At 44.8% G+C, this 27899-nt stretch overlaps 3 protein-coding genes across 3 annotated transcripts; 1 reads left to right on the plus strand and 2 right to left on the minus strand.

Annotated features, from left to right (window-relative positions):
* Positions 1 to 705: 705 nt before the first annotated feature.
* On the minus strand, positions 706 to 11388 carry LOC131287366 (regulating synaptic membrane exocytosis protein 2). Its single transcript, XM_058316409.1, has 10 exons — positions 11353 to 11388; positions 8720 to 8831; positions 8322 to 8593; positions 7339 to 8057; positions 6937 to 7157; positions 6751 to 6875; positions 6430 to 6658; positions 6117 to 6181; positions 2201 to 2382; positions 706 to 1531 (listed from the first exon to the last, which is right to left on the minus strand). Exons 1-10 carry the CDS (start codon positions 11386 to 11388, stop codon positions 706 to 708), a joined length of 2787 nt encoding a protein of 928 aa, XP_058172392.1.
* Positions 11389 to 17386: 5998 nt separating this feature from the next.
* Positions 17387 to 21170, plus strand: LOC131286301 (cullin-2). Its single transcript, XM_058315235.1, has 12 exons — positions 17387 to 17452; positions 17732 to 17874; positions 18055 to 18321; positions 18395 to 18776; positions 18847 to 18932; positions 19016 to 19247; positions 19316 to 19635; positions 19702 to 19880; positions 19949 to 20325; positions 20399 to 20500; positions 20575 to 20688; positions 20766 to 21170. Exons 2-12 carry the CDS (start codon positions 17756 to 17758, stop codon positions 20895 to 20897), a joined length of 2310 nt encoding a protein of 769 aa, XP_058171218.1. The 5' UTR covers positions 17387 to 17452; positions 17732 to 17755; the 3' UTR covers positions 20898 to 21170.
* A 908-nt stretch (positions 21171 to 22078) lies between these two features.
* Positions 22079 to 25929, minus strand: LOC131289909 (putative fatty acyl-CoA reductase CG8306). Its single transcript, XM_058319249.1, has 10 exons — positions 25819 to 25929; positions 24064 to 24144; positions 23734 to 23985; positions 23512 to 23657; positions 23321 to 23430; positions 23036 to 23228; positions 22851 to 22970; positions 22652 to 22771; positions 22317 to 22574; positions 22079 to 22217 (listed from the first exon to the last, which is right to left on the minus strand). Exons 1-10 carry the CDS (start codon positions 25927 to 25929, stop codon positions 22079 to 22081), a joined length of 1530 nt encoding a protein of 509 aa, XP_058175232.1.
* Positions 25930 to 27899: the final 1970 nt, after the last annotated feature.

Here is a 27899-nt window from a genome sequence, read left to right on the forward strand (position 1 = left end):
GTCTTGAAAGCATGTTAAATATTGACTGCACCAATTGAGTGGGCATGCTAAAACGAGGGAATACAATGCATATGATAATTACAACGAAACTTTTTCATCTACACTGAAACTAAAGGCTTGTCTTCAAGTTTTCAATACCTGACAGAGTAGAGGAGATAAACAAGAGTATCTGAAAATGTTGGTATATCAGAATTTTATTTTATTCCTTTTTTGTCCTATATAGGTAACATATGTATAGATTGATATTTTGTAAACTTGAAATATTTTCTACATAAAACATGTTATACGTTTGCAAAATGGTTCGTGCGACAGAACCAGACAGTCGAAAAACACGCCTATAAACCATAAACATGACGATTGTGTATAGTTTGCTCGTGCGCCGATGACGAGAGGCCAAGAGAGGCCGAGATCAAGTGTCGTCGGCGGTTTGGCAATACTTCCAAGTGCTTCAAATATGTCGTACATGGATGTGTAATGCTGCCTGCCAATGTAGTCAACTATGTTTTGTTTGTTTTTATTAAATTACAGCTACAGGTGTGAGAACCATCATTGTCCTATTTTCAAAACCTTTGGAGTGTTTTTTTATGTGAAGCCTAACAGTGAATAGCTCCACTTCCATCGTTTCGTCGCTTGATTGTGATTGTGCTTCCGGATGTTGTTGTTATTTTTTCGTTGCTTGATTGGAGTTAACTTTTCGTGCTTGCTTTACGAGAATAAACGCTTCTTCTTGCGATTCTTCACGTCAAGCTCGCGCGAAAGGCTCATGGTGCGTATGAATTCGCTCCTGCTGGCCCCACCAGAAGGGCCACTACTGCCGAGCCCACCGATGGCGCCGCCGAAGGAGAGTTTTCGCACGGGGACGGGTGGCTCGAGTGTTGACGCCGACGCGCCCGTCGCTGCCCGGCCAGTCGAGTAACGGCGCGAGTAGTGTACCGGTCCGGCGGCCAGCTGCTCCTTCGAGTCCTGGAACGAAGAACGTCGAGAGCCGGGTAACGACTTCGAGTAATCCTTGCCGAGTTGTTGCACCTCGAGCGTTTGCATCTGAATTTCGGATTGCGTCGAACCACGCCGGCTACCGGACACCGACCAGTTCGGGTGTAGCAGGTACCGGCCCTCGTCCAGGCTGTCCACGTCGTCGGAGATAGAGCGCTGGAAGCGCGACCCATCGTTGCTGCCACCGTAGCGCCCGAACGACGAACCGATGCTCTCGTCGATCGAACTCTGCGAGCCGCCAACGGTCGAGCGGCGCCGTAGCGTGCGACCAACGGTTGGGCCACCCGAACCGCGCAGCCGGTTCGGATCCTCTAGCCGGTACCAGACCGCCACGTCGTCCAGGCAGGCCTTCTGCAGCTTTACCGAGCACTCGCCGAGGAAGATTGGCTCCGAGTGGGGCAACAGATCGTACAGCACTATCTCTATCTTACGGTCTAACAGATTGTCACTGAACACGTCCTGGAAGGTAATGGTCGCGTTCCAAATGGGATTCAGAGAGGGAGTGGACACCTCGGTCTGGGCGACATGCGATTCGTTCCTAGAAAATGGGATTAAGGGGGTAGAAAGAAACCGAATTCAGTGCATGATCAGTGACTCTTCCGATTCGATAGGAGTGTGGGGGGTGGGTGAGGGGGAGGGAGAATAGGAGATGAACGAGGGCAAATGTTTGTGTTCGTGTTTGTGTTTTGTGCAAGGAAGAATGGTACAGTTAGCTCAACAAGAGCCTGAACGGACGGAAAAGCTCACAAATCAAGTTAAAAAAATATGTTTAAAAAATCGAAAATAAAATCATCAAAACAAACATTTTTTAATACATAGAATAAAAAAAACAAAACAAAACAATCTTTCAAACTTGTAGTAAATAGAAAGCAACGACCTAATATAAATTAGGAAGTAAAACCATTGCTCAAACAAGGGGATGGAAAAAAAAATAGCGTATGGAAGAAAACTTTTATATTTTTTGTGACTGGCTAGGTTCTTGCTTAGTGCACTGTATCTGTTCGTTATAATTTAATTGATTGTAACACGTGGTGGTTTCAAAATGTATCGTAGCAAACAGGTAACTGTCATTCAAAAGGACAGTTAAAGACACTAAAGGAGCATGGGATTTAGGAGCAGCTTTGGGTGTGTGCGTTTTTGCGTGTGCGTGTATCTGTGAGTGTGTGTGTGCGTTGGTTTGTACGAAAGGATAACGTTTTTATATTACGTTTTGGGTAGCAACTTGATCGACGCATAGGCTTCCGGATACATGCCATAGCCCAGCGATTCATCGCGCTCCGGCAGGTCATCGGCAGCCATCACCGAAACGACAAGTTCGTTTCGCTCGCCGTGATAGTAAACATGCACCTGAACCCTACCGGACACTAACTTGCCCTTTGCTATCTGTTCCTGAAGGAAAGAAAAACAGAGAAGGATACACACATTAATCTTTCCACTCGTGTACGCGTACGTGCGTGCGTGCGTGCGTCTGCTACGACCTATGTGTGTGTGTGTGTTCTATGTTTTAAGGTTTGCCACTTTCCTAGCATACAACATTGGATCGGCGGTATCCGGTACTGCTCTAGCGTACTTCGAAACGGAAACGGAACAAACATCAACACAACACTAATAACACTCCTAAGTATAAGGAAACCAACTTTGGTAAATTATGAGCCTGTGTGTGTGTGTGAGTATTTAAAAAAAATTAACAAACTGTGTAATGGTCCCAAAGGACAACAGGGAGGGAAAAAAACGAGAACAAACAATAGAAAGCAATCATGAATGAGAGGCATTCCAGTGAGCACAGCTAAGTTTTGCAATCTGATTGAGCATTTCGCTTGGAGGGCTGGATTTGTTTTACTTGCTCTGGTACAAAAATAGACACCGACACAGTCAGGAAAAAAAAACAGAAACAAACACTTGTGTTAATTCTTAAAAATGAAACAACACTGAACAAGAAAGCAAAGAAGAAGCAAGTGTCCAGTGTAACAGTTCCGGCGGGCAATATGATGCTACCTATTTGTTTTTGTTTGCTTGTAACAACGAAAGAAGGTAGAACAACATGGTGGTGCTGGTGGCGGTGGTGGTGGTGGTGCATGTGGTTTAAGCAGGAGGAATAACAGGACATTGGTGATAACTTTTGGGAGTTTTGGAAGGATTGAGGAGGGCCTAGGGTTGTCCGAAGGGTAAACGGGGATGTACAAAAGTCCGGAGACTGTCCACTACATCCCTAGGTTCTTGTCCTAGATTTGGCTCCTTTTCCATCGTTTCACTACTTTAGCACTATTCGTAGCAGTTCTTGGGAATTGCTACTATCGCCGGGTCCTGTACGTCTCGTTGGATCTGATCGAGTTCTGGAACGAATCACATGTCGCGCCGGTTGAATCGCGGCAGGTCCTGCGTATAGACAAGACATTTTTTCTCCATTGGGCACACAGATACGCTTATGGGTGATGATGAGATCGAGATGGCATGAGGATGATGATGCTGCAACAGAAAGGTGGCCAGTAAGACAGCGATAGGCAGAACTTTCTGTTCCCACGCAACAAAGAATTGATGCTAGGAAGAGCCGTGCAAAGTAACTTTCGCCGAGAGAGCCGGAAGGAAAGCCTCCAGAAAGCAGCTAAGAACGCAAAGTCACAAGTGGTCTAAAGAAATTGGACGAATTGGGATGGCGATGAGATGGAAGCTACATTGATTACTGAGTACTAGCTCAACTAGATTCAGCCCCATTCAGTAGCGGCCGTTTTAGATGAGGTGGAGCGCTAAAGCCACCGCAGGACACAGCTACTGCTACAGAGTTTGATCCTCCGGTTTCGTGGCTTGCAGGATAATGCATCGAAGGCTGATATTATGGAACGTTATGGAAATGAGATGAGTTGATTTTTTTGTTTGGTTTTGCAAGTATAAGAGCAGAGACAGAATATATAACAACTAAAACAACAACGATAGTTAAAAAGAAACACAACTACAACAACATTTTCTACTGCAATTAATTTGCCTACTGGATACAATTTAATTGTAAGTTTGCTTGTTGGCTTATTTTTGTTGTTTTGTTTTTGGTTATCCTATTTTTTATATGTAATGTCACAAACAGAACAAGAACGACAACGTAACGCGAAACACAGATCTCGTGAGTAGAAGGTGAAACGACTAACATAAATCTAAAGCCAGCAGCTGTCGCCATCTTCCAGTTAAACGTAACCCATTTCAATCAACAAATGTTAGCCCGAAGGAATTATCCAATTGCTTCATTAGTAACCGGCATTGAAGGAGATTGAGAAAACTATAAACTGAGCTGATTGAATGCACTTACAATGCTTTAGGGTGGAGTCGCTTTTTTCCATTGTATGAAGAATGTTTATAACATTAGCAGACGATGGGCGAACAGCTGTTGGCTATTGATTTGTTTCAATCTTTTTTTGTTTGTTTTCATACTGTAATTTTGCTACTGACAAATATTTTTCCATTATCTTCAAATATTATGTTTCGACTATTAGTTTCCTCACGATTGCGCTCATTTAATTGCCTCTCCTTCGCCCGCGCTCAACCGTCCGACTCAAACCACTTTCTGGAGACTTGTTCGAGCTCTGATTTGTTCTCCCTTTCTCGACCAACGCATAGTTGTTCATATACTGCAGTCTAACCTTCCACAACTATTTTTCCACAAATGTGTTTTCTTTAATCTTTGTGTACGAGTGTGGAGTTGTTTATGATTTTGTTTTACTGTGTTTGTAGAAACATTAGTTTGTGATCTGCCATGCGAATTAGTTTGAATTGGAGTGCCAGTATTCGCAAGTACCCGCGATGTTGCAATGAAAAGAATATTCATATACAATATCATTAATCTAAGCTGGGTTAGTAGGCTAACTTTGTGAGTTGGAAATTATATAGAGATAAGTTTATTAAACAAATTCTAAGCTGTTTCAATGAGCTGCTCCCTACGTTCAGACGTGCAATAAATTCGGATTATTAGTCGGGTTTTTATTGGCTTCAGAAAACGGTGCTTAATGTTGAGTGTTCAAAAAAGCTAGATTTACAACCCTTGATGTTGTACAATTCTTAGTTGTATAATTTTATGTTACAAAAGATACGATTATTAAACGATGAATGAATGAAAGACAATCGATAAATTTGAAGGTTTTTTTTACTACAAGTGGCGTAAGATCGAATACTGTTTGGCCCCAAGTTCACAACGCAGGTCACAAACATAACTTTTCTTATCTTCGTTTTAATTTTATGTTGATCTCTTAAGTTTTGTTTTATTCTTGTGTAATGCACACCGCAGCGATTACTATTTTGCATTAGTTAGTATTGTTGTTTAGTTTGAAAACTTATCTAAACTGTTTATAGAAAGTTGTTTTATGTTGTTCGTACGCTGTTCCTCTTTCATCGTACGGTGGTAATGCGAAGCAGATAAACATGTAACATTGTTTTCATCCAGTATGTACGTGTATGTGAATGCGTGTTTTGTGGGCATGTATTTTTTTATAGTTTATATGTATATATATCTATATACGTACATTTGTATATATAGATTATTGTATTTTGGTTTCTGATTTTCTTTAAGTTTGTCTTATACTAATCAAAATATAAAATATGAAACTCTCTCTAATCACGTGTATACGCTCTAACCAGTACGAAAAAGACGACAGTTCACCCGATATATTTCTTGAAAGCACACTACTGAATTTTACCTAAAAACTACGAGAACCGAACATTCCTAGCCCCAGTCGGGTACACGTTTGTCCATTTCTACTTCAGAGGAAAATAAACACCCAGCGCTATGAATGCTTACGGAGATTATTGTATTCGAATGCTTAAATGAAATATTTTGCTACTGTTCTTGTGGTTCCGAACGCTTCCCTTCTTGATATATCAAGCATCTTCATCATGTTCTGCCGTTTGTCAAGTCTTCAGGAATGTGGTCAAGTATTATTAGTATTTTGTATTATCTCTATTATACGTTGGTGAGAATCAGTTTAGCAACGTTTTCTCTACTCTTTTTTTTCTTTTTGAGTGCATAGATTGTTCGTTTCTGCGGTTGGCGGTTTTTGTTTTTAGATAGTTATGTCTTTCCAAAGTTTTCCTGGCTACATATACACGCACACCAAGTGGTAGAAAAATAGCGTATGGATTTATACCGGTGTTTTAGGCAATTTGCGTCTGGTTGGCGAAGAAGGAGATTTGTCCATCGTTGACTCGCTTTCTGCTTTATCGGGATGCGATGCAGGGAAATAAAGAAGAGAACAAGATGTGAGTGGAAGGGCTTTGAAGGAAACCTAAAACATTTCTAAACTGGGAGAATATGCCTTCACGTTTCAACAATTTATGTAGCAAACGTTGTACGCTTTTCCATAATTGACAAGTAAAAGTAGTAAAAGGTTTTCGAAAATTATGGAAGCTTGTTTGACGGAGTGTCAGAACGTGTCACTTTAAGGCCACGTGCGTGCTCACCTGACGTTAGGTTGTGGACGTTCGTGTCCGGCAAAGCTCGTTGCGAATTGTTGCTGCTGTATGTCGAACCGACGTTCATGCCCATGCCGCCCTCGTCCAACAGCTCGCACATCTTGAAGTCGGTCGCGTGCTCGACCAGCAACTCGGCCGTGTCTCCCGTGCGGTCCATAATGGCGCACACCTCCTCGAAGCTGCGATCCGTCAGTGAGGCACCGCACCACTCTAAAATCTACACCGTTTCCAACCCCCATCGAGAAAAAAGGATTCAGTTAGGACCAAGTCTTGGTCGAATGTCGTTTCGTGTGGCTATGGGAGGCCTACCTTATCGCCCTGCTGCAGGCCTCCCTTCTCCGCCGGGCCACCGGGAACCGTCCAGACGATGTAGGCGAACAGTCGACCGTCCGTGCCAGTCTTACCACCGACCACGCGCATACCGAATCCTCTTGCTACAAATGAATACAACGCATTAGTTGAAAGTGTCGGCGATCCTAATGGCGGAACGCTTACTTCTGTGGGCCTTATCGGAGGGATCCCTTCGCAGTGTGACACTTCGCTTCGCCGCGCAGAGCGGGCCGGCATCGGCGTCATGTATGACGATCTTGATGCCTTCGCCGTCGAGTGATGTCTGGCGTTTGGGCGCCTCCAAGTCTTCCAAAGCCGGACACTGGTAGACTGATATGTTCGCTGAGTTTTGGGCAGTTTTGTCTTTCAATGCCGATATGTCGGGTCTGTGGAAATGCAGGATCGTAAAAAAAGTTAAAACACGAGAGGTTTTACGAATCAATGCAATGTTCAAAAATGGTCAAATGAATTTCTGCAAAGTAAGGAAATAAAACAACCCCCCCGTTTGGGTTCCGGAAGGTTCATAGTTAGTCATGAGGTACTACAGACTACACGAGAGAGGCTTACAGTTGCGATCCTCGCCGCTTGTGTCGCCGATCGTCGTCGACGATCAGTCCAGCGGCCTTCATGTCGGCCACCGTATGACTATCACCACCGAACTCGCTCCCATCGTTCATGATCTTCATCGAGGATCGGCGCGACGTGCTGATCTTCTCCGAATCGTCCGGCGCCAGCTTGACCGACTGCATGGCGTTGACCAGGACGCCCGGTGCGTACACGTCGTACGCCGACTTTCGCCGGGGCATCGGGGGCGGCAGGTTAAGGCCTGCCTCGGCCAGATTCGTATCCGAGCTCATTGTTTTGAACTCGTCGTCGTAGCTCCGCTGGCGCGACATTTTCGTCGACGGTCGGCGGGAGATGACTCGCGGTGTGCCGAGCTCGGTGTCCTTGCGCCCGGGCGGACTGGACGATCTGCTCGGTGCGGCACTGTGCCCCTTGCGCCAGTCCATGTCGTTCTTGGGCTTCTGGACGCCCTTAAGCTTCTCCAGCTCTTTGAGCGAAGCTGGCGACACGTCCGAGTGGCGGCGTAGCTCGGGGCTACGTGGAGGCGCCAGCGCGGACCCTTTGCCGTCGTCCAGGTGCTGGCCGAATCCCAGCTTTATGTCCGAGTGGCGCCGCTGCAGCGTTTCCATGACCGGTACCTCCAGTGCGGAGTCGGTAGATTCCTGCGGTATACAGATGCGGGACGCCATCTTTCTCCGACAGACGCTACATCGCCAGAGACCCTGTGGATTGGGGCGAAAATAAAAAGTAAACTCCATAACCACTCGAGGATAGGTGAGAAAAGCCTAATTCAAAACATCAATATAACTTTCTCTTACAAACGATTATTTACTTTACTTTCTGACTTTGGGGTTTACGGCCGCTCTCAAGTTTTGTTTGCTTAACGAATCATTGACCTTGAATGTTTGGACCGGTTGCATGGTCTGCACCACAAGGATACACCAGAGAACACTCTCAAAACAAAAAAAGAAACCCATCGAACTTACCAAGTCCTCTGCTTCCTGGAGCTTGCTGTAACTGGCGCAGTCTTCGCAAACTTTCTGGTCACACTCGACGCACGTTTTCTTGAAGTCGTTCGGTTTGAACGACTTCAAGCATATCCGGCAGGAGCCGGAACGTGTGTTGAACTTGTTGTTGGTGTCGCACGAGCCAGCACGCTCGCTGCTGCCAGCGTCCTTATACGGGTCGTCGCCACCAGCGTGCGGCGGTGGTTCCGTTGCGTCCGGCACCAGCGATGGACGTGGGGACATTTTGTTCACTGCACCAAACGAACGAACGAACCAAAGTGAGATTCCAATTAAAAGGATTGCACAATCGAAACCCGATCCTCCCTTCCCTCCCCCCCATCGAATGTATCACAGGTGACTCCTACACGAAAACCTACCTCTATCCTGGGCGGTCAGCAGCGACGTTGACAGCGTTTGCTTCAGCTTCCCGAACGCTCCCGTGTTCTCCATCGATGGCTGCTGATGCGACGCCTCGTCCGTGGCGACGATCTGCAACCCAAGGAGGATCAAAAGAGAATAGTGTAAGCCGTGCGAGGGGAAAAAAAACCTTTTGTCCGTCATTTCTTGGCCATTGTTGGTTCGCTCCCTGACCGTTTCTTGGAAACGTTATCTATTCAAATTTAGAGCGCCTCAATCTTCGACGCTGAACGGCCAAACAATGACGCCGTCCAACGTCAGGTCCTTGTTCGAGCAGAGAGTCCTCTAACAAAACTGTGATGATTAAATTCACTCTACCACTTCACGTTTTCCAACGAAAAATTACTTCCGCCCAGCGTCCCGGCGTTCGATGCACATCAAAGCACATCCATTGTCGGGCGCTCCTCAGGAGTCGGCTAGCAATCAGAAGAACTCGTGGTACAGCGTAGGAGTGCTGTAAGTGCTGCAGCGGAGCCTGAAACCTTGGAGCCAGCGATGTTGAAGTGGTAGACGGGTGAAATTAATATCGACTATTGACTCGAAGTTTTAGCACCCGCCATCACTATGACTGATGGTGGCAAACGTTGAATGGCTCCGGTCCTTGTGAAGCTTTCTTTTTCGCTTCCGCCCTGTACCGCCCCTTGCGCTACCCGGTTTCTTCCTACTCGGTACTGCGCCCAGTCACGTGAAGGAGCACATACCGGAAAGGGATGTGCGTTCGGGCCCAGGGTGCCACGTAAACAATGCCTTCGAGCAAGTTCGCTGTAGGCGGGAATTTGCTGCCATCTGAAATGCATTGCGTTTCAGGGAATAATCTTGCAGGGGAGGAACATAACCATTATTTTCCTTTCCCCATCCAATCGTGAGGGCTGCACCTTTGTGCGTCGTTTGCTTTCGCTGGGAGTCTTGCTTTTCCCTGTTTCGTCGGAGTTGTTGTTATATGATTGCTTCCCATTTCTACTCCTAACAAGGGTGAACATTTCCAAGAAAGTATACTTTCTAAGCATCAAGCATGGTATGGTTTCTGCTTTGCAATGCATTTCCTCGCTACTACTTTTTATTTGCTTATGGCTGTACACAATTGGGCTTAAAGTAACAATGAACAATTTAAGCTTGTAAATGTTAAACAGGTTGCTTAAAGACTTGAAACTAATGAACGATAATAATAGAAAACGATAAGAAGTCACATTAAAATGAGCTATATCAGGGATCATTGAAAAAGACCCCGAAAGCCTGAACCGGATACCTTAAACGAAGGTTTAATGTTTTACCACCGTTTGAACGGAGGGCCAACTTTCTAAATATTAAAGTTACATGAAAAACCGATATGTATACCGATACCGCGGGGGGTCCGCGACACCCAAGCGGTAACGCCGGGGCTTACCATCTCGACGGCGTGGGTTCGAATCCCAACCGAGATCGGACCCTCCAACAGGGAAACAAGTCTCGTATGCCCTTAACGAGCCGGCATGACCAATAGGACGTTACGCCAAGAAGAAGAAGAAGTAGACAAAACCGACATAAGATAAAATATTTGAAATTTTATCGTTTAACTTTTTTAACTAGTCACCAATTCCAAGCTTCATTTTTGTGAAAGCGTGACATCGTGAACAAATGTGAAAAGAATTGAGATGGGTTTTTCGTATGTAGCACTGAAAAGAATTTAGATGTCGGGCCGAATTTGGCCCGCCGGCCGGAGTTTGCCGACCCCTGAGTCAGATGATATATAACCCCTGAGCTAGATGACTGTTTAGTACTGATGAAAATACCTATACTGTAGGTATTACGAATTCTAGTTTGAGTGTGCCTTGAGGAATGGGCAATTTAAAATATGTTGCACAATCTTGTGTTTGTTTGACAAGAACTGCAATGACGGTTTAAATTCTTAAATAAATATTCATTTTTTATTTTGTTTAACATAGCTGCGGATAATTAAACATTCATCATGAAATAAATCCTAGAATGTCAGTAGTTTGATTAGATGTAAAAAATCTTTTTGCCTTAAACTCCAGATTTACGATGAGATTTCTAGCGACAACTTGGTTTGAATAAATATATTCCACAAGACTTTCGTTCTCGTGCAACTTTGAAGGGAGGGCTTCCAGGGGCCAGTTCTGTCTAATCCGACTCTCCGAATGCGGAACGGGCAGGGTTTTGCAGCATCAATGGGGCTAATAATTTTTGGATGCAAATTAAATTATGCAATGGTGCCGGCCAGATTCGTGCTGGCATCGTTAGCAACGGATTTTTTGTGCGACGGTGGTATTACGACAGGGGTAGCCAGCAACCAACTGCGAATGGCCCGGATGGCGGACCAGCGGTGACCGGTGGTATCCTTCGGGGGAGCCGAATCAGAACCGGCTGCATAAATGAGCCGACGGAGCAACGCTTCCGGGCACATCGGTGCAAATGTTATTCCCTTCCGGGATCGTCCGAAACGGACATGGGGATTTAAGTATCTCATGCTCATGCTGCCGCTTGTCGATGCCTTTTCGCCAACGGAACGGTCCTGGTTTTCTCTCGTTTTTTAACGTAAACTGTCGGATGGATGTCTGGTCTCTCGAACCCTTGTGCCAAGCCCTGCAGCACTTACCTTTTTCATGAACGACATTACGTTTGCTGGAAGCATTTTGAAGCGTTACGGATTTCCCCCGTAGGTCCCCTCGAGCAGCGATGATGATGGCGATGACGCAGGTTCTGCAAACAGAGAGTTGGGTTGAAAATGGTTGTAGGTTTCTTTTTCCCTGCCGCTTCTATTTGTCTCCGTTGCGGCAGAGGTAGCAACAGTTGACGGTTTGAGACCAACTGGCAACTAATGCGGAGGCGATTTTTCCTTGCAAACAAGCCGGCACCGATGGAGAAGGAAAAAAAATGGGATGAAATGCGATTTCCAAGCAATTTTGTATGTAATGGGATATTGAAAACTTGATACATATTGGAAAAAGCGGGCATGGCCATGAACTAGTCAGGAACCGAGGAGAAGGAATAGCAATCTGTTTACAAGGTTAGAAACTAGAAATTTCAATTACCTACGGCTCAAATTCGTTGCAAAGTAGTTTAAATTGAACAAACAATTATTTTGAGATTCAAATAATTGGCATTAATTTTCCATCCCGAACAAAACCAGGTGCCCATTGTTAAAGTGTATGAAAAAATGTAGGGTTTAACAGTAAATTAATACAAAAATTCCACAATTTCATAATATCAGTGTAGTCTTAAGATTTGCAAAAGTACAATTATGAAAGAACATTAATCTAAAGAGTACTAACCGTGCTTTTGTTCAAAGTCATTGTCAAAGTAAAAAACAAGTTGGTGATATAATGTTTCGGTAGCTTGATATCAGATACAAAGTTCCAATAGTAAATAATTAAAAATATTTTCATATCAAACATTACACAAATAGTGTATGACAGGCCACCGGTAAATGATTTTGCGTGTCTGCAAAGGTTAAGGAAATAGAGCACACAGCCAAGTATAAGAAAAGGCAACAGAAAAACCAGACAACCAGGATTTTTGAAAAAGGATGCCTACGGAAGAGGAAGCAAAGTAACAAACCTAACACCAGTAACAAGCAGCAAGTTGGTCCAATAACCGACCCGTTGCACAGTAACTTAGCCATAAAAACTTCCGTAGTTGGTACATGAATAACCGGCTGAGTGCAGCAACAAGCGGGTGCCCTGTGGGCTTATGCTATCTTTTCTAATAAATAAGGTTCATCGTCGCGGGAAAGGGCGAGGATGGGCAGACCACCAGATGGGCGACGCCATTGCGGTTGGTTGCAACCCCGCTCGCGACCTCGGACAGCGGCTCTGCGCCAACGCGTTTCCCTTTGGAATGCATTTATTAAACCAGGATGGGATCCGCATTATGTTATGAAATGTGCTTTCTACTCTTCATGGTTCTCCATTAACGGGGCATAAAGAGAAAGAGAGCGACCGAGACAGGGAGAGAGATAGAAAAGGAGCGTAAGAAGAGTAAACAACAAAATTGCGATGATGATGCTGATAGAGTGAGTCAGATGAAGAAGCACCATCGCGGGAGTCGATGCAAGAGGTCAGAAAAGTGAAGAAAGTAGTGTGGAAAAATAGTAGCATAAAACTTCCATTGACGTTAGTTGGTACTAATGTTTCAGCGGCCTGCGACTCGATGTACGTTGGACGGTTGGCCAGACTGTTGCCTAGTTCTGGATGACGGCTTTGGTGAAGGAAGAGGAAACCATCCTTGACCTCTCCCGGATATTATGGCGGAATGCACGGGAGCGTGATAGTGGGGTTGGGTGGCTGGGCAATCAAGTGTGAGCAGAGAAGGCGAAGTTCGCAAGTAGTATTATCTCGAATGGATGGTTGGCAGGCAAAGGGATTCGCTCGAAAGGTTCTAAGTTTGCGTAAGGGCTTTTCGGTATCACATTATGTTTCTGTTCCGGACACCAGTGGGTAGGATGGGACGGGTCGGGGGGTGGCATTGGGTAGGCGTGGAAATGTATTTTGAATGTGTGGTTGAAGTTTGTGAATAATTTTAGCTAGTTTGCAGCCCTAATTGGCCCGTAGCGCGTATCTGATTTTAAACTACTCGACACCTCCTACATCTATTTTTTATTTGTTTGTGGAAGAGAATGTTATAATTTAAGCAATAACGAACCATTCCTCTCTTTTCTGGGCTTAGTGCCGATAGAGTTACTTGCATTCCACAGCAAATTACACAGCAAAGATAATATTAGATATTTAAAAAATGTCTTAACTCATTGTAAATTTTGAATTGTGTTTTTATAAATAGTTTATTGTCGATAACAACAAAAAGAACAAGCCACCTTGTACGTGTTTGATAATGTAACTTATTTAAATATGATTTACTAAGCTAATACCAAACCCAATTAAACAAAAAAAATTAAATTGAAATGGTTCTCGAAGTGGTCCGTATTGTTTCTCTCCTTTTAGTGTAAAAGATGGTAATGAAACCAGACTTTATTTTAAAAATTTCAAAATTAGAACGTGTTGTATGTTAGAATAATCCAAAGGCCAGTGTATATGATGGCAGAAGGAATCTGGATGTACTTCTTATACACTTCGCTCTACGTGTACGAAGGGAAATTGATTTCGACAACACTGTCGAGGTGCAGCGAAACGACAAATTCGATTGGATATTTTTGAAAAGTGGTAATGAGTTTTTCGAACCACACGCCGGACGCTTTCGCAAGAAAAATTCCAACCGTTTAGCTGCAATCTTAAAATCCACACTTCGGAAGCCATCATCGTCAGATCTCGAACAGAACCGTCGCAACCATTCGTAGCCGCTCTGCATTTACTCGTTACTTTTTCCACCCCTGTCGTCCTGGTGGTGGGATGCCACCAGCACCTGATCCATAGCCAACACCGTCCACCGGGTGGCAGCGAATCGTCTATTTCGATTGGTAACATCCGTTGATCCGTTAGCATCTGCTCTCTCCTTCGTTACGGCCCACTAAGTCCTGGAGGTGGCGAATACCAGCAGCCAGCATTAATCGATAATGTCTAAGTGTGGATCACCCTGCATATGGGGGCCAACAATGAAGCTGGTTTGCAAAACCAACGTTTCAAGAAAATAAGTTTATTTGACGCTCCAGCGGCCCACTGTGCCGCCGCCTGTTGCTTGCATCAAGGAAAGAAGTCACGAAGGACTAGAAGAAAAAGGATACCGGATACGCTGCCCACGAAGATCTGGCGCCCGGTGGGCAAAAATAAAATATGATTGATTATTATCGTTATTACTACATTATGAACGTATTAGCAACCGATACTATTTATAGCGCAGAGAGCTGTATAAATCAACAGCCCCGTCGCGTCGTTATCGTCGACACCTTCACCTGGACGATGATGGGTTTGGTCGACCGAGGATAGCGATGGCAGCGAAAACAACTGGCTTGCTATGACTTTCCCGTTCGCACTCACACATACGCATATATACACGTATATACTGAAATATTAGTTTTTTGTCTACTTCAAGGATACATTGTAAGTGATAGGATAAATTATAAAATAAAATAAAAATATTAGATATCCAAAAGACCTTGCGGGTAAAGTCGACTAAAATAGCTTTTCTGTTGAATACATGAACGGAATCCTGAATCGAAGCTGGTCGCAGAAACGAGTATCCAGTTGATAGGTGATAGGAAAAATACTCTTAAAGTATATAATATACTACCACAGGCGATGAAGTCGACGAATTTTTGGTTGCGATTATTAGCCAATGAGTGGAAACGTCCCTTGCTAGGGGAGGGTGTCAGAGAAGGCTGTGAGTTTCCGTTTAGTGCGAGTATGTTTGTTTGTTTTCTGTTCCAGCTAGTTTATGTGCAGTGTGAATTTAAGGACAATTGATGAGGGTGTCCAGAAGAGGAAATAGTGGTCATTAGAGTGTTGGTTGGGGTAGGACTTTATCGGGGAATATTCCCCTCTGTTACGGCTTCCATTGTTGTTACATTTACCTAAGCTTCCTCTTCTAGACTGGCAGCTAGAAGCTTTCCTCAGGGCTGACGCTTCGTCGCGGAATTCAGCCCGCTGTTCGCTGCTTCGTTCCCTGTTTGCGACACAATGGCGGCGCTGCCTGGGGAGCTGGAGCTGACTTCCCGGATGTCAATGTTGTCATGTGGCTGTTTCATGCGCGGCAGCTGATGGGTCTAAATGGGGCACGTTCGCTATTTACCAGCTGCCCGTCCAGTTGTTGCACACTTTTGCCACTGCGACTGCTGGTTTTTCGACACGCCAAGACGTTGGCGGGGAAAGCGCCACGGTTCTCACTGATAGCGATCGTCAATTAAAGGAAAATATTGGAAACGACACTAGGATATACTTTTTTCCATCGCAGATAGCTCTATGCTGCTGCCACGTATCTAGGATTCTTGCTAAAATTTGCGAAGGTTTCTAAATTGTATTTCTTAAACGAAGGTTTAGCAGATGCCCAAGCATCGTGGAACTTCCATTTTCATAAGCACTATTTGAGTGCAACAAGATTTCACAGGAGTCCTCTTGGGATTCGAAACTTTTGCTCGCAATTACCGATTTTTGCACAACCCATAAGCACACAACACAATATACACCTAGTGTACACTGCCTACTGGCACCTTCCTGTTAGAAGTTCCAGCTGGATAGAGAGAGTCCTGACCCTGGGGTATCAGTTTCTGGTGAAGCAACACTTGGTCCATTCATACCACGGGATTAGCTCGAAAAAGGGATGGTTCTTTCGCCAGAAAGCTACCAGCCAACACACTGGCACAGAACCCTATCGGGACGAAAAGAAAAACACACAGACCACAGAGCAATGTAGCAATGGTTCACAATCAATGCTCCTTACTACACCTGTGGAGCGGATGTTGGACAGTTTGCTAGTGTTCTCCCCTGCAAACGTTCACATCCTATAGTAGTCTCCCCGCGCGAAGACATGCCGTAGACCACGGCGATGGCAAGCGGCGGATATTTCTCTTCATAGGTGTGTTTGATTTAAAATCTCACCGAGAGCCACACACAAACTAGAGCGTAACGATTATTTGGCTGCTGTTTAGTGCCATAGTGCCCCAGGAAAATCTCTTACAAGAATGTCCTGCGGGACATGCGCACCATCGCAACGGGAGAAAAGGACGTTCGCATAGCAGCGTGTTCTGTAGGAATGGAAACGAAACAAATGCGAGAGTCCTGTTGCTGCCACCAGCCACGGTTGATGGCTCTTACCCTCGCATCCGGTATCTGCTCATCAAGCCCACCCTTTCGATCCCAGTCCGGTTTGGAATTCAATTAAAAATTGATAAACAAACGGAAAATGACCGTACCAAGAATGTGGCGACCAGCACAGATGATGATGATGAGATGGGCCCGTTTTACACTTATTTTGCGGTTAGGTAATTTATTGTGGCAACGTTTATTTTTCTGTTTGGTTCGTTTGCAGGTATGGATCGAATTAGATTCTGGTAATCCAGATTCACAAGAGGGGCGCTTTTCTATGATTGCTCTGCAGTGGACCATGTGATTGGTACAATCTAATTGGTTTCCGGTTATGGTGTACGTGAGGCCAAGATTTTTGTTGCTCCAAGTATTACAATTCTCTTGCGATTAATATGACAACATGCGCCTATGATGGATGTTGTGTTTCGGATTGCAGTGTTTGTGGACCCATTACTTGTTGCATGCATAAAGTGGGGAATCATAATATGTAGTTTTGACAAAGAGAAGGACATTTTGTTTAGTTTAGAGTGAGCAATGCTCCGCAAGTACAGTTACTTACAGGTTCGAGCTACATGTAAGTTTAACTGCGTGTGTGGTGGATTCTAATTTTCAAGCGAATCGAATATGCTTACAGAAAATTTGCGAAGCTTGAAACATGTAATACGTATGTATGTATACTTTTGCAATTACTAGGAAATTTCCAATGCATTTGTAATGTGTCTTTATGTGGCCTATATCTTATTGTTCTTGTGTGAAAAATAAAATAACAAAATATACAGATTACCTTTCAGCTCTGTTGTAACTGCCATTATGAAAAATCGAATGTTAGATCCGACACGAACAGCTGGTAACCAGCTGTCAATCGAACGAAAATAGGAAACGCATTGCTGGCATCACTGCCTCGACTGGACTATCTGTGACACTTCTGTCAACCTATTATTTTGATGTGTTATGAGCATTCTTTAAGAAACGGCAAACGAATCTCGATAAATCAGGCCAAGAGAAGTAAGATCAACATTTTCTGCGTGAATTTGTCCAGCAATTGCTTTTCCCAAACGCGTATCTACCACCAAAGACGCTAACAAAGTAGTAAGACGTATGCAGTCGGCCCTGGAAGATGCTGCCGTTGTAGCCCTTGGCTTTTCCTTTCTTTTCTCGTGTCATTGCCTGGTGCGGTCGTGTTTATGTTTGAGGCAAAATTACGCTTACTCATGGGATGGCCCTGAAAAAGGAGCAATAGTGTCGTAGAAAATGCGTCTTAAATCGCTTGTCACTCTCTTCTAGCGTTGCAGAACAGCGGAAACGGGAATGTCGCTCAAACCGAGAAGGATAGTGTTCGACGAGGTCTGGAAAGTGCTCCAGGATTTGCTGCAGCAGCTGATCACTCTGCAGCCCGTCAAGCGCGATGTCTGGAACGATCGTTTCGTGTAAGCCATCTGTTTCGCGACAAAGAGAATGTGATAGAAACTAGGCCACTGGTCGTCCTTGTACTACGATACAGTCCGGTTACAATGTGCCCTCTTTGTGGTGTTGCTCATTATTCGCTGCCAAACGTTGTGCACATCATACTATTCTTCTTTTCCCTTTTTTTCTTTCTCCTCCCGTAGTGATGTGTACGCAATCTGCGTCGCGCATCCTGAGCCGCTGGCGGATCGGCTCTACTTGGAGACGAAAACGTTTCTGGAAAACCATGTGAAGAAATTGCTGGAAGAGCGAGTTTTGATAGCGGATTCGGAGGCCACCGCAAAGGGGCAGACCGTCGAGGAAACTACTTCCCCTGCAGTAGTACCGACGTCCGATCTACTGCTCGCTCGGTACTACGAGGTCTGGATGGAGTACAGCGAGGGTTCACGATACTTAAACTATCTCTATCAGTATGTTCGCTCTGTGTTTTGTTCGAAAATGAAACGTACCGCCATACTCACGGTGTTCCCTCGCCCGTTGTAGGTATCTCAATCATCAACACATAAAAAAACAGAAGCTCAACGAGGCCGAAGTTGTGTACGGTTGCATCAATAATAGCGACAACCAGGAGAAGATGGAGATCGGAGAGCTTGCGCTCGAGATCTGGAACCAGTACATGATACAGCGGCTGGGGAACGAGCTGGTCGACCAGATACTCAGTGGTATCAACGCCGAACGAGTGAACAACATCGCTGGGCAGTGTAACAAGAACACTGAAATTATTCGTGGCGTCATTAGGAGCTTCGTGGCTGTGCAGGAGTACCGTCGCAAAGGGTCGCTACAGCTGTACCAGGAGCTTTTTGAAGAGCGAATGTTGCAGGAAAGCGGACAGAACTTCCGTATCGTGGCAAGTTCGCTACTCCAGGTAAAATCATTTCTCCCATAGTGGTTATTTGATTTGATGATTTAACAAACATTTTGTGAGATTTCTCCAGGTGTGCAGCGTTAGTCAGTACATGGAGCGTATAATTAAAAAGTTTGCTGAAGAGGAAAAGCTAGCCAATATCTACCTACATACAAGGTGTGGTTTTGTAATGGAGGTACCGATATCGAGTGTTACTTAACAGAACATTTTACGCTCTCTTTCGCCCGTTCCAAACCCAGTTCTCTTCCGAAGCTAAGAAAAGTGTGCGAAGAAGAAATGGTTACGAAGCACATGAACTTCCTCTACTCGGAGTGCAAGGAAATGGTGGCGGACGAGAAGAGTACTGACCTGCAGAACTTATACATCCTGCTCAAACCGGTCACGGACGGACTGAAGCGTCTTATCGAGGTGTTCCTGGAGCACATCAAGGAGCAGGGCAAGAAAACAATCGCTTGCATGAAGGGCGATTCGGTAAGCATTGGGGATCCGCAGGGTCCGTGTGCCTAACTCATTTATCATATTTATTTGATATCGCTTAGGTGCACATACAATTCGTAGAGAACATGCTCGATGTACATCGAAAGTATGAAGAAATGATACATAGCACTTTCAAGTCTGACCCATTGTTTCTGGGGGCGCTGGATAAGGCCTGCGCTCGGATCATCAACGAAAAGCACAGCAACAATCAGGTATGCCGCAGTGCCGAATTGGTGGCCAAGTACTGTGATAGTCTGCTGAAGAAATCGAAAACGACCGAGGGTGAGATCGATCAAAAATTGACCCGCAGCATCATCATCTTCAAGTACATCGAGGACAAGGATGTGTACCAGAAGTTCTATAGTCGCATGCTGGCGAAGCGGTAAGGATAAACCCCAACTTGTTCAGGCTCGAGGGAATAGAAGTTATTTTGTGTTCGATTTCGCAGATTGATTCACGAACAATCGCAAAGTATGGACGCCGAGGAATTGATGATTAACAAGCTTAAGCAGGCGTGTGGGTACGAATTCACCAACAAGCTGCACCGCATGTTCACCGACATTTCGGTGTCCACGGATTTGAACACCAAATTCGGCAAATATCTTAACGATAACCAACTCGAGACTGGTAAGAATGGTTTTCCTATTGTACTTCAGCTATAGTTGACGGTTTAATTCCTCCCTTTGTGTTTGTAGGTATAAATTTCTCCGTCAAAGTTCTGCAGGCGGGCGCGTGGCCCCTAGGGCCGACCCAGGTGGTAGCCTCCTTCGCCATACCGCAGGAATTCGAAAAGTCGATTCGCTTGTTCGAAAAGTTCTACCATATCAACTTTAGTGGCCGCAAGCTTACCTGGCTGCACCATCTCTGCCACGGCGAAATGAAGCTGTCGTTTGAGAAGCGCAACTACATCGTCACGATGCAAACGTACCAGATGGCGATACTGCTGATGTTTGAAAACACGGACAAGTACACGTGCAAGGAGCTGCAAACTTCGCTGCAGCTGCAGCAAGAAATTTTCCAACGACACTTGCAAAGTCTGGTCGAAGCAAAAATCCTGCTGCTCAGTGAGGAGGTATGAAGAACTGTTTTGGGGATGTGAGAGATAAGGAATGTGTGCTTATGGTTTTGTATCATCTGTCTTGCAGAAAATGACTGATGAAACAGAAGTGAGCATAAATGTGAACTACAACAACAAGAGGACGAAGTTTAAAATAACCACTAACCTGCAGAAGGAAACTCCCCAGGAGGTAAGGAGTTTGTTTTTAAGATATGATTTGAGCGCCACGCTCTTCACGTACGAATTTGTACTCTTATTCTACAGGTGGAACACACGATGAATGCTGTCGATGAGGATAGAAAAATGTACCTCCAGGCAGCTATAGTGCGAATTATGAAGTCGAGAAAAGTACTTCGCCATAACGCTCTAATACAAGAGGTATGTTTATCCCTAGTTTACGACAGACACATATAGCTTTCGGTGGTGTGACGTTTGTTGCAATCTATATCTTCCAGATTTTATCGCAATCGAAGGTCAGCTTTGCGCCGAATGTATCAATGATCAAGAAGTGCATCGAATCGCTGATCGATAAGCAATACATTGAGCGTACGCCCAACTCTGGTGACGAGTACAGTTACGTGGCTTAGATGGCGTCCTTCGGCCGGGTACGAGATAGACTCTGCGTCGATAATGGCAGCAGCAACATAATACACATAATCGAAACTAGTTAGCTGCGCGGGTCCCTTGGTACCATGATGGTTTGAGTTTGTTGGAACTATAATATTTCGTTTGTGAAAGTTTGTTTTAAATAATAATGAAAAAATTTGCCGAAACGGCATTCACAACAGCCCTACATCTATTCCGTTCGATGCGCGACTCACTTGACAGAGGGCTACAATAAATTTTTCGTTTCACTTCAATTCTAGTGGCGTTTCACATCGTCCGATCGTCGTTTGTTTCAGTTTCCAACGGCACGGGCAACAATCAAAATTAAATGCTGTTGAACTCTATTTAGTGGAACTAAATTGTTGTGATGGAAACAATCTGAAATTGAAACCAAATTTATATTACTAATTACGCATTGCGAAGTTAGTTACGTTTGATATTTATGGTGGTTGTTTGTTGGTAAATTCTTATTGGCCCTAAACGAGTGTGTCCCAAAACAATAGCTACCAGCGGTTATTCTAAGATAGATTGGAATGTTTCATTTTGTAATCGGTAAAACGTATGCTTAAACAAGATTGATTTTTGTACTCCCAAGTCCCATGTACTTGTTTGCGTTAATATACCCTTCCTGTGTGCCTGTAGATGTTTTCTTTCGCATATATGAACAAAAAGAAAAAGTACTTCAAAGTTTATCATTTTGAATGTTTCATTTTTTCTTCGTTAAATTTATATTCTGTCGGCATTCGATCCGACGTCCACAACCACAAAACAAACCAATTAATAAAAAAAAATGCTTTCGAGGTGGGTTACACCTGTTTTACGTACCGGTTAGACAACAATATACGAATCTAAAACATTACCAACGCTAACCAATCTGGTGGAAAGATCTGAGAAGTAAGGTTGTAAACAAAACCAAGAAATCGCACAACAATAGAAAATGAAACATGTCAACTCAGGTCGCGACTATAGCAACGAGTCTTGTCGTTCTATGATTAATGCATCGAAATCTAGTTCCATGCGGAGTACCCTCTTCCGTGACAAGGGTGGCAAGAGAGAGACAGAGAAGGTGTGGATTTAATTGCAGATAAAAATGCACAATGATTTCGGTGAGCAAATGCACGCTTTCTCCGACGTGACGCTGCTACGAGGGTGGTTTTGCTTACTACAGCAAAAGGAAGACGATATAGCTAAGGGCTCCGTACAGCCAGAAGGTGCCGGCGGACGATCCGAGTAGCGTTGCCAGCAGCCAGCCGAGCAGAGAGAATATCAGCACCTGAAACACCATGTCCACTACGAATAGTCTACATGGCGGAGCGGGAAGACAAAAAGAACGTCAAATGTAATGGAATGCAATAAATAAAGGGTAGTTGCCATGAATGTCGGTTGTGTGCTAGCCTTACATTTTGTCCTTCTTCCGCGCCGCATTGAGCGATTTGGGTTGTTCGTTGTTGAGATATCGGCGTACGCCCTGCGTGAGGTGGTCAAAGTACTCGGGCCACTGCAGCTGTACGATGTTGAAGTTGAACAGGTTCTTGTCTGCGGAGGACAGGAGTTGGGCAAGCTGTTGCGTGCCCGGATTGTGGTACTTCCACTCGGTGAAAATGAACTTTTCGAGCCGGTTTAGTGAGTCCCAAACGTTGGTGTGGAGTCGCATCAACCTAGAGGAAAGTCAAAATGGAAACACGAATGGTTATGGCGTTCTGTGCAGCTCGCGGTGTACACCGATCATACGTACATTGGGCGTCCACCGGTGAGCCGCAGGATGGTATCCAACACCAGGGCGGGTAGAATGTGTACGAAGATGGAAGCCACCTTGTACAGCCATAGGCTCGTTACAAACTTCAGCCGCGGGTACCTAGAATCAGGGTGGAAAAAACGATGCCATCACGATTCTCCCGAATCATCACATTAAATCGCAAGCCTTTAGCTCTTACCAAATTGCCGACTTCAGTGGGTACTTGTGGAGACATCCGTCGATCTGATCGATCACCGAACGCCATTTGAAGGGGTTCGACGTGCTGGACGTACAGTGGAACACTTTCACCTCTCGGAAGCTGCGAATGAGTTGAGGCTCGGTTAGTCAAATGCATCGTCGATGTTTCCGACGGTCAGGTAATACCTATTTGTGCCCATATACCAGCCAAGCACGAGCGTTTGGTTGACGACAGCATCGACCGGAATGTAGTCGTAAACCAGGTCCACACCAACCGGAAGACGGCGAATGACGCCCTTCGAGGCACCCATCAGGAATCCTTGTGGGCCGTTCTTGGATATGGTCCAGCCAGGGGTCGGTTCCTTCCAGGCGCCGGTGACTGGGAGAAAAAAGAGAGAAATATCGTAACGTAATACACACACATCACTGAGAATTTGTCCAAGGGAGTAAATCACGTGGAAATGAACGTACTCATGCTTGGTCGGATGATGGCACAAGGAAACTGTGCTGCGTGGCTGTTAACCTCGTGCTCCGCCAGCTGTTTGGTGAAGGTGTACGCATTTGGATGGTCCTTCAGAAGCCTGGGAAAGGGAAGAAGCGAACGTTTCGGTTGTATACTCCTGGTTCCGTCGACCCTTTCCTCCCTTGTGCCCACCACTCACTTGGGCAGCAATTCGTCTAGGGCCGAATCATTGAGCGTTTCTACCAAGTCGATCACTTTCTGGGCGCTTTCCGTGCATGGGTACAACCGCTCCTCAGCCTCCGTCAAGTAGGAGTTCACGTACGCACTAGACACGTGCACCATGCTCTAGAACCAAAAACACGCGGACAAAATGAATCTCGTATCTTTCTTGGGTGAGGTCCTAGGATTAACCGGCGCTTACCTTGAGATTTCTCATACGCGAGCACAGCTCCAGCACACGCTTCGTGCCGAGCAGGTTAATGTTCACCGTTGGCCGGAGCGTCGCCTGGAAGTCGAGCGTGGCGGCCGAATGGATGACGACGTTGGTGTTCTCCACCAGCATTGCCTGGTCCTCCTGGGAGAGTCCGAGAAAGTTCTCGCCCACATCGCCAGAGACCGGGATGAGCTTCTTAAAAATGTCGGTGGATTGCGTTTCAAGCAATTTCTCGAACACCTGAAAACATGCACATCGCAACCGATTTTTATTTTTTTCAACCTTGTGTACTCTCTGTGTCATTTGGTTTGAGCTTACCAAGTTTTTCGTCAGATCCTGCAGTCGTTCTTCAATGGATTTGCCTTTCTTCGGGCGCATCAACAGGTATATGCCAGCAATCTATCGAAGAAAATATTTGATTTAAAAAAACATTCTAGTGCCAAATCATCAAAATGACCGACTTAAAAATACATAAATTTTAAATTGGCAAGTTAATTTCCATAGAAATCTTATCTATAAATTGAAAATAAATATAACTTTTACCATCGATCCACAACCCTTCCCCCAATGCAATTCATAACTGAAACGTAAAAGTTAATGATGATAAAAACGTTTTCAATATCGTTAAACCATATTGCCACGATGCATGCTGTACGCTTCGAAGCATTTCCGCATGAACAGAAGATGTTAGGGAGTAAGAGAAAAAAAACAACGTTAACGATGCTCCTCAGCTTCGGCTGGTAAGTGGCTGGTTCAACAGCAAAAATCTACACAATTTGCACCAGGGTTCGTATGAAACACGTTGAACACCACCATGTACATGGAGAAGCGTTATTTACGCTGTCTATTTTGCAGGCCGAATAATCAAAGCATGTGTGGTTGGGAGGGGAGAGCCCGATGTTTTACGTAGATCGTGTACAACTTCTTCTCTTGTTTTGGTACGGGTTGAAGACGGCTTTTTACGCCATGCCGTGCCGCGAGAAACCGGCAGTAATTCAATGTCAGGTGCGCGATAAATTGCTCCGTAGCTTTGGACCACTCATGCAGAAGGAAACACTTTTTTTCACCCAGCAGTCAAAAATGAATGGAAGCTGAGGGATACTGAACTAGAACAGTGGATGGCATTTTTTCTAGATAGAACTAACAAAACCGCTCGCAGGTTTTTTTAGTAAAAGTGATTTGTTTAATTTTTGCGGTTTGTGAAACGAAGTTGTATCATTTCTTTGCTGTTTTTTAAAGAATATTTTTACATTTTAGCAACACCATTAGGCTGATCTTTTGCTATGTTTGTAGATAGTTGACAGGATTTTAGAATAAAATATCCAAAGCATAAAACAGAGAGAAATACCCAGCGGTGTGGCCAGTTATAGTTTGCCGACCCCTGATATGGCTAGCCTTAGGATTGACGTAATGCAAAGAGCATTGTCACGGTACCGTGAAGAAGTGGCCGATCCGATCATCTCCAGTCCGAGCACCACGTCGACGCAAGTGACGCAGATCGCGAGCGGAAATTAATAGGAAATTGGGCTCACCTTGGATGGCGCGGATCATATGGGGTACGGGGCCGCTTGACCAGTCCCTCAACAAGGGAGGTAAGAGCTCGAGGGTTGCTACAGTAGTGCAGCAGCGAGGGCTCTGTTGTTGGTTTCATATTACGCCACACCATCAGTGCGCCTCTGAGAGGGAAAGTGTTTGAGTGCGCGAAGCAAACCAAATGCAAACATTCAATCGACGTAATCACGGTAATGGAAAATATTTGTTTCGAGATGAGATTGTCCCGATCTATTGTTCGATCTATTGGTACTTCCAATCTTACTACAACGTCACTGTTGGTGAGACGTGGTTTCAAGCAACGAACAAAAAAAAATTGATGATAGCAGCAAGCTTCAGCGATGATTTGATGCGCCCAACGGTCATTTCTGTTAATCTTTTTAGTTGTGCATCTAAATGTGACAAATAATACCTCTGTGGCAGCTGCCCGTGTGGGACGATGAATAAATTTAAATTCTTAACAAATATCTCGATCCGGAAGTATGCGCATACACTATTGGGTAAAACGATCTGGAAACTTACCTCAGGCGAGGAGCGTAGGATTTTGTCGATAATGGCGACCCCAAGAAATCCGGTTCCACCGGTCAGGAAAATGTATTTGTTTTTGTAGAAGTCCTGCACCTCGCTGCCCATCGTTGCGGTTTAGGAATCGGGTTTATGCACGAAATGTTCACAGATGCCACAAGGATAGTTAATATTTGTACCTCGTTTTCTATATCACTCACACGACTGTTGAGTTTGAAAGGAAATAAATCGGTGCGTTAGATGTTTTGTGCTGATCCCACACACTCCCGCTACGGTTTCGCGAGACGTTGCGCTTCGAGTAAGCGCAGATTCGGAATGAACTGATGACCAAGCAGATCGCCACGCGCACTTCACGGAGCCGCAGTGTTGGGAAAACGCGATCAGCCACAGCTTCGATCCACTGGTGACGCATATGCTGTAGCTGCTGGTGGTTGTGCGCGACTACATGCGTATTCGTTTCCCGTGCGTTCGTTCGATAAGAGTGGCCGCTGCACAGCTTTCCTAACCGTTCAACCTGCTTGACTGCAATGCACCCAAAGAGACGAACCGCTGGCGATCACTGCGACGACGACGAAGCTTTATGTAATGGTGAAAGTTAGCTAACGGAACGAACAATGTCTATGACCATCAAGCGAGGAACCCCAGCTCGACTGCCGAGGACTTGTTGTTCGGTGCACCCTGGAGATAGGTGGAACGCGGGCAGCCGAATTAAAAGCCTAAAGAAGAGATAGATTAGGCGACCCTTACGAAAGACGAAGGTGGGAAACCAAAAGACAGTGTGAATGCGTGACGGGAAGGAAAATTCGGAAAACGTTTGTGAACCAACAAACATTATTTTGCTTTCGCTCGATCACCGAAATTTTCATCTTGGGAATGGAAGCTCTTTTTCTGCACGGCCCAAACCGTGGCCAAAAGATGATATTCGAAAACGCTAACGATGTTCGTTGCTATTCAATTAATTCACACTACCTTTGGACCGTGGAATTAGTTGCACCGTAGAAAGCTACGAACGCGCAGTCGACTTTTTTAACTACTGAAAACACTGGCAAGATGCCGATCACGATTAGCAATCGAAAATCAACAACAATCACTGCACTGTCACACGTTCGTCACGGAGTATCTTGACCGACACTGATTTTATTTCCGTCAACATATGAGTAGAAAAATAACTACAATCTCTGGATTGTCTCATTTGGCAACACTGCCGATCGTGCATTCGTGGGTGGGGAGGATCATGTTTGTTTTTGTAGAAGTTCATGTACTACTCATCAGAAGTAGGCAAATTGATGCAATGAATGGCAATATTCAGAATTTTGTGAAAATTAATATATAGAGTAGGATGTTTGAGCAAAACAAACAAGGATCTATTGAGCACGGAATATTACATATAGAGAATGTAATATGTTATCTCCAAACCATTAGATCGTTTGGGGTAATATGAACCGGCAGCATATGAATAACAATGCAGTCGATAGTATGGTATTAAAATAAATATTACAAGAAAAACGAATATCCAAATTCCAACATTCAGTTAGCGGTATCTATACATCTTGGGATAAAAACGCTTCGTGCACTTTGGCGTTTCTTATGTATATTTACCTTTTTGGGCGCTGAATGTGCTTGACGTTTGTGATCATAATTTTTTGTGTTGTTTTGTACAAGGAAGTCTGCGGGAAAACTTTCTAAATTACAGTCCTCTTCCTTGGTGCGTGGAAAATTCAAACATTCTCGAGTAAAAACTATAATTCGTATAGCTATGTATGTGATTTTGCTGCCGGACATACACAAATTACCGCAAGAAATACTCTAGAGGTGACCGATTGGATTCTCGGCAGATCTTCGACAATTTCCATTTCTCAGGTGAGTGGGAAGACGGCATGGCGCATCGTTTGCACAAGACACTGAGCACTGTAAATAAACGAAGCGGAAAGAAACAAAGATGGTACCTTTGGTTCGGGGGTACTCGTTACTCGGAGGCTATATTAGAGTAACACGGTGGTAGAACCGTAATCGAAAAGTTATCCAAATAATCAAAAGTGGTACGATGCAAGTGCCCCTGTACAAGGCTGTGTGAAAAG

The sequence above is a fragment of the Anopheles ziemanni genome, chromosome 3 (assembly GCF_943734765.1).
Source record: "Anopheles ziemanni chromosome 3, idAnoZiCoDA_A2_x.2, whole genome shotgun sequence".
Classification (NCBI taxonomy): domain Eukaryota; kingdom Metazoa; phylum Arthropoda; class Insecta; order Diptera; family Culicidae; genus Anopheles; species Anopheles ziemanni.

Bases quoted from the DNA above. Each gene is read 5' to 3' on its own strand.
- LOC131287366 (XM_058316409.1), bottom strand. From the start codon at position 11,388: ATGCTTCCAGCAAACGTAATGTCGTTCATGAAAAAG. The intron at 8,594-8,719 runs GTAGGTTTTCGT...CGTTTGGTGCAG, and splicing joins GCTGACCGCCCAGGATAGAG to TGAACAAAATGTCCCCACGT. The intron at 8,058-8,321 runs GTAAGTTCGATG...CCCAATCCACAG, and splicing joins TCCAGGAAGCAGAGGACTTG to GGTCTCTGGCGATGTAGCGT.
- LOC131286301 (XM_058315235.1), top strand. From the start codon at position 17,756: ATGTCGCTCAAACCGAGAAGGATAGTGTTCGACGAGGTCTGGAAAGTG. The intron at 19,636-19,701 runs GTAAGGATAAAC...TCGATTTCGCAG, and splicing joins AGTCGCATGCTGGCGAAGCG to ATTGATTCACGAACAATCGC. The intron at 20,689-20,765 runs GTATGTTTATCC...TATATCTTCCAG, and splicing joins ATAACGCTCTAATACAAGAG to ATTTTATCGCAATCGAAGGT.
- LOC131289909 (XM_058319249.1), bottom strand. From the start codon at position 25,929: ATGGGCAGCGAGGTGCAGGACTTCTACAAAAACAAATACATTTTCCTG. The intron at 22,971-23,035 runs GTATTACCTGAC...ACTCATTCGCAG, and splicing joins TGGTATATGGGCACAAATAG to CTTCCGAGAGGTGAAAGTGT. The intron at 22,575-22,651 runs GTACGTATGATC...ACTTTCCTCTAG, and splicing joins CTCACCGGTGGACGCCCAAT to GTTGATGCGACTCCACACCA.